The sequence below is a fragment of the Myotis lucifugus genome, unplaced genomic scaffold (assembly GCF_000147115.1).
Source record: "Myotis lucifugus unplaced genomic scaffold, Myoluc2.0 scaffold_3, whole genome shotgun sequence".
Taxonomy (NCBI): Eukaryota; Metazoa; Chordata; class Mammalia; order Chiroptera; family Vespertilionidae; genus Myotis; species Myotis lucifugus.
In genome coordinates this window covers 18877157-18883154 of record NW_005871051.1, presented here as the reverse complement: position 1 = coordinate 18883154, position 5998 = coordinate 18877157, and the positions used below count along the sequence as shown (strand labels likewise).

The 5998-nt window shown below is 54.6% G+C and overlaps 1 protein-coding gene across 1 annotated transcript in view; it reads right to left on the bottom strand.

The window, feature by feature from the left end:
- LOC106698888 (striated muscle-specific serine/threonine-protein kinase-like) overlaps nucleotides 1–4952 on the bottom strand; it is a 6857-nt gene extending 1905 nt beyond the window's left edge. Inside the window, exons 1-2 of the mRNA XM_023763382.1 lie at nucleotides 4534–4952; nucleotides 3240–3324 (exon numbers count right to left, since the gene is read on the bottom strand). Of these exons, the coding sequence (XP_023619150.1) occupies nucleotides 3240–3324; nucleotides 4534–4952 (504 nt within the window). The remainder of the gene's footprint in view (nucleotides 1–3239; nucleotides 3325–4533) is intronic.
- Nucleotides 4953–5998: the final 1046 nt, after the last annotated feature.

The window sequence follows — 5998 nt, the reverse complement described above, 5'->3', positions numbered from 1 at the left end:
TTCATATGTCCCTAGAAATTGTGGCCCCCCCCTAATACAAAAAAAAAACAACAGAATTTCCGGAGGATGAGGCCGGGAAAATCAGGATTTTTAAAAAGATTCCCAGGTGATTCTAATGTGCAGCCAAGGTTGAGAACCACTGCTCTAGGGGGACAGGAGTTTGGGGCTTTACCCCCTCCCCACACTCATGTATCCTGAGAACAGTGACTGACACACAGTAGCCACCTGATAAACATGTGAGTGGATGACAGAGCTGGAGGTGGAGAGGACAAGAGGTGGTGGGGATGGGGATAGTAAATCTTCCTGCAGCAGCTCATTCATCCAGCCTTCCTCCCTTCTCTGTCCTGACCCAGGCCTTTTGCAAAAAATGGCTGGAGAAGTTTCCATCTCACATTCCACTCAGGATCTGCTTGGGAGGACCTGCCTTGCTTCAGGCTGGTTTCCGGATCTCTCTGCTCTTCTCTTTCTTTCCTCCAGGAGCTCCTCTCTGGTCCCTCCTCCTCTCCTGATTAGGACCTGGCATGCATGGATGGAGACACTCCATACCTATCCCCAACTCCATACTGGTTCCCTCCTGGCTTTTTATCCAGACATTCCAAATTCCAGGTGAAAAATATGACAACTGCAGAATATACCTCAATGCAGGCTCTGGTGCATTCCCCACCTTTCCCTTGTCTAAACTGGCCCTTTCTCACCTGGCTGGTGTGGCTCAGTGGTTGAGCACCAACCTATGAACCAGAAGGTTATGTTTTGATTCTTGGTCAGGTCACATGCTCAGGTTATGGGTTCGATCTGCAGTGGAGGGTGTACAGGAGGCAACCAATCAATGATTCTCATCATTGATGTTTCTAGTTCTGTATCTCACTCCCTTCCTCTCTCTGAAATCAATTTTTTAAAAAAAAACATATTTAAACAATAAAATAAATAAACTGGCCCTTTCTCCCTGTCCCTAACCTCTCTTCAAATTCCCCACCTCCTGCATGGTTCACTACCATCTGTTGACCTTTGGCCCTTCCGATTGACACTGGTTTCTTGGCTATGAAACTTCCAGTTGGACAGTGAGCATCATCAGATCCTCCTTACCCCCTGCCCTTTGGTGCAGACCTTCCCTTCCAGCCACATGCCCCAAGCTTTGAGGGTGGCACTTACTCTGGTCACTTGATTTGCACATGCAGATGGGAACCTGAGATTTCGAAGGAGAAGACTGCCTGCCTGTCTTGGAGACGGGCCAGGAGATGACTTTGGGATATTGACAGGAAATGTGGACCTAGACCCAGAGACCTGGCTTTCAGATCTGGCTCTGCCACCTTACTAGCCATGTGACCTTGGGTAAATTCCCTCTATAACCCCGTTTTCTTATATGTGTAATAACATAACAATAACCTGGGCTAAGGAATTAAAAAATAAAATGAGATAAGGTGCTTTACACATGTTAAGGATTCTATAGTTCTACCATCTTCACTGTTCCTATTCTTTCCTCATTTCTAGGCCCTAAATCCCAACCTTCTGTTTCCCATCTTTCAAACTTTCCATCCTTCAGTCCACTTGTCTTCTCAAGGGCCCAGCCTCCCCAAGCCATGCAATGTCCCTCCATTCTTGAGCTAACAGTTCAGGCTTTAGGAGTGCCAGGAACCTCAGCATCAACCCCATCTTGCTGAGCCAGACAACAGTTCCAGCCAGGAAACTGCCTCCTTCCCTCTGCATCCAGGTCCTGGCTGGGCTTCCTCGAGAGCCCTGAAGTCCTCCCACTGTTGATCCTAACCAAGAACGTTTTCCATGAGAAAGTCTGAGCAATGCTGAGCTGCTTGCCCAGCTGCCCCTGACCAGAACTTGCCATTGGGCAGGGACTGGTGGGAGTGAGGAAGCAATAGGAGGAGAAAGAAGCTGGACTCACCTAGTCAGCCCCCAACATCACCAAAGCAAAGCCCCTCCCTCTCCCAAATCATGTGGGAGGGGTGTAGTCGTTAAGTACGTGGTTCTTCTTCGCAGTGGAACAAACCAAGGCTTTCGTCCCTGCTCTGCCACCTGCTATCTGTACAGCAGTACCTGCCACTTAATCCCTCTGTGCCTCAGTTTCCCCAGGGCTACGTGGGGCTTAAATGATATGTCAAAAGATATGACAGCATATTGCCTGCCACACAGTAGCGTAGTAGCTATTCATACTATTATAAGTTACTACTAAAAATTATTACCAATTAATATTAATTATAAAGCTGCTCTTGGGCTAAAGGTTTCACAGGTGGGAAAAGTTCTCAAATGTGACTTGCTGCAGCCCAACCCTCTTCCTGTTTAACATGACTGTCTAAAGGCCCCAAGTCCAGTGCCACTGCCCCCAGGGTCCTTTCCTCTCCCACATGCTGTTCCAACAGACAGCCTGGAGACCATCCCCCTGGCCTCCATCTAGATATGCCAGCCAGGGCTCAGTCTGCTGGCCATGCCACCCAGATGACAGAGGGGTTGAGAAGACAACCCTGCCCCAAGGAAAGGGGCTCTAGTACCCTATCACTCTGCCTACTTTGGGGGACCAGGGCAGGCTAGGAGGCTCTCATCTTCAAGACCAGGCCTGAGCTACTCTCTACACCAGTGATTCCCAAAGTGGGCGCTACCGCCCCCTGGTAGGCGCTGCAGCGATCCAGGGGGGCGGTGATGGCCACAGGTGCATTTGGGGGCGATGAGTAACTGCTATTAAAATTAAAAAAAATTAATTTCCAGGGGCTGAGTAATATTTTTTCTGGAAAGGGGGCGGTAGGCCAAATAAGTTTGGGAACCACTGCTCTACACAATGGACAGCTCCCCTCGCTTACTCTCTCCCTCCTCTAGAACTCCTGGAGCAGTAAAAAGCTTCCAGAGAGAAAACCTGGGTTCTTAATTCAGGGTGGCCATAATTAGCTGTATGTCTTTGGGCAGATCTCCCTGCGCTCTGGACCACAGTGTCCCCACCTGTAAAAGGAGGCGTCTGGAGCTTCAGTTCCTTGTGGTTCTTTCCAGCTCTAAACAAACTTTGTGACCACCAAGCTCCTCAGCACTTCCTTTCCCTGAGCTGCTGTCTCATCACTCTATCTATCATGCCCTTCGATTTATGTTCTGTTTCCCATCCCCTTAGGGGACCAGAGCTAAGATCCCTCAAGGAGTCCGATCCCTCCCCAGCTCAAAGCTCTTCCAGGATGAGCCCCATTCTCTAACTCCAGACTGGGAAAGCCTGTACCTGGCCAAGTACAAGGCCAGTCAAGGAAGCCAGCCTTGGCCTTCTCTGCCTCATGCTTGGCCTCAGGAAACTCCAAGGAACTAGTCACTGAAGACTGCAGGAGGGTGGGCAGGGTGGAGCTAGGGAAAGAGAAGATGCTGACAGAGGGAGGGTGAGCCCCTGCTCCATCTCCTGTCATGGCTGCACCTTAGCACCTTCTTTCCCTCCAGCTCCTAAGGCACTTCATATCCCTATGCCTTCTCCTCAGCCCCCAAGGATGTACCCCTACATGACACCAGCCAGCTGGAGTGAGAATTCCCTCTTGAAACTGCCCAGACACACTGAGTGACCCCCCCCCACCCTCCCCCCCGCAAGCTCGTTGCCATCTCCCCTAACTGCAGCCTATTTCCTCAGAATTCTGTTTCTTAAGGCTCAGTTAGCCTAAGGCTCTGCCTTTGGCCTAGAGAAGGTCAAAAAGGAAGCCCCAACAAGGACCTAAGGAGAATGGGCCCTGGTCAGGCACACACACCCACAGGACCCTGAGCACCAAGCCCAGCCTCAGACACTCTCCTGCCTGGGACCATCCTTGGTCCCTTCACACACAAGACTAGCACTGTACACAAGAGGGGCAGCGCCCCAGGCACCCACCTAAGCATTCCCTTTCCACGCTCTCCAAACCTCCGCTAGTGTGTCCAGGCCATAGGCTTTCTACACCAACTCCACAAACCTCTGTCCCTCATCTGCTTGTACCACCAGACCCCTCCACAGCCCACAACCCCCACACATATGCACACAAGCACATGCTGACATGTAGGTTCTCAGGCACACACCTCCATACATGCCTGGGAGCCCCCAGACCTATCTCCTGTTGCCCTGGACCCATTTATTCATACTCATCCACCCACTGGCCTCTTCTGACCAGCCTGGTGCTGAGCATACCAACCTCTCCCAGCAACAGACTGCAAGGAGCTCTGACCCATCCCCTCAACATTGCAGTTGGACCAGGGGTGCACACACCTGTCAGGAGCTGATCAGGAGTCTCAAGTCTAAGTTACTGGAGCTGATGAAGATGATTTTCTGCAGGTGGCCTCCCACTGCGGGGAAACTATGAGGGTGTCCGCTATGGAATCCCCAGAGAGGCCTGAGTGGGGCTCGGGCTTTGCTTACCCACTGCTGACCCATGACCTCTGACCTTCCTGTGGGGAGCTTCTCTACCTTGACACCCCTTTCCCTGCACTTTCCTCTTGGTGGGCACTTCTGGGTCAGTGCAGCTGAGACGCCAAAGCACCTGGGAAGAAGTCTGGATGAATGCACGTGGCCCTGGCAGTCCTCTACCTCTGATCACCCACCCAGCCCCTCCCTCCCCATTACCTCCGACCTCCAGCACTGTGACCACGGCCTCGCAGCAGGCCTGGCCCCGCTCGTTCTGGGCCCTGCAGCTGTACTTGCCGGCATCCTGCTGCCCGCAGTTCCGCAGCCACAGGCAGCTGGGCTCGGGGGCTGGCGAGGGCAGGAGCTGCCCATCTCGGAACCAGCTGAGGCTGGGCTGGGGCGCTCCGCTCACCACCACCCGCAGCCGCACGTCGCAGCCCACAAACACTGCGGCGTCCTTCAGGGGCCGAAGGAAGACTGGCGCCCCGGCCACGAGCCCTCCGCCGGCCCCGGCCCCTCCGCCGGCCCCCACCTTGGCCCTCTTCGGAGGCACCCCGGGGCTGGGGGGTGCCCTGGTGCCTGCCTCCTCGCCTCGCAGGCCCCGCGATTTCTGCATGGCCTCAGCGAGCTGGGCTGGGGGGTGCTGGAACCGACGGCACGGGGGCGCCCGGGGATGGCGCCTGGAAGGTGAGTCCTGGGGGGCCGGCGCCCTGCCTTTCTGCTGCCCGCCCGCCTTCAGCCTGCGCTACCCAGAAGGTCACCAGGGCGGCCTGCTGGCAATTGCTCCTCGGGGGCTATTTTTAGGGCCCCCGGCTCCAGTTTCGAGGGAGCTGTGGAGGGAGGGGGCAGCAGAGGAGGGGACTTGGACTCCACTCCGCTCCTTCCCTCCCTCCAGGTGCCCCCAGACCCTCACCAAGTTTAGAGTCCCAGCCTCCTCCCCCATGGTGTGTCTGCGCCCAAGCCCACTCCGAGGAGTCGGGTTACCCTTGGGCTCGATCCCATTTCCCTTCCTCCCTCCCCGCAGGCCCCAGATTCCCAGCTGGGAGAGGGACAGGAGGTCTTGGGTGAAGTGTCTGAGCGGCAGATGGGAAGGAAGGCCCGGCGAAGGGGAGCGACAGCCAGACCAGAGGCCTCCGCAGCCTCCATGACCGTGTGGTAAACAACAAGACCAGGAGCAGGGAGTGGGGTGGATTCTGGCTCCCAGCGGGTCGTGCCTGCGCTTGCTGGGTGACATCAAGCCTCTCTCAACCTCCAAGTCCTCATCTGTGAAAATGGGTAGTTGAACAGGTTTGCAATAGGCAGAGAGGAGAGGGAAGGAACAGCATGGCCGAAATCAGAACATGATGAAAGCAGATGATGTGTTCTAGGAATCAGAGGAGTTTGGAAGGACTGAACTGCAGTGGGGAGGGTGAGTGGAGGTGGGAAGTGGGGCCTGACCCAGGGAGCTTTGCTTGCTAAAGTCAGTCTCCTGATGACAGTTGGGTGCCACTGCCGGGTGCTAAGCAGCAGGATAACATGGCCAGAGCTGTGTTGTAGAAGAATCCCTCTGGCAGCCACAGTGTGGAGGGTGGATTGGAGGTGGGAGAGTTGAAGGCCAGTTAGAGCAGTGGTTCTCAAAATAGGCACCTGTACAAAGTACAGAGAATCAAGCTCCACCCCCCA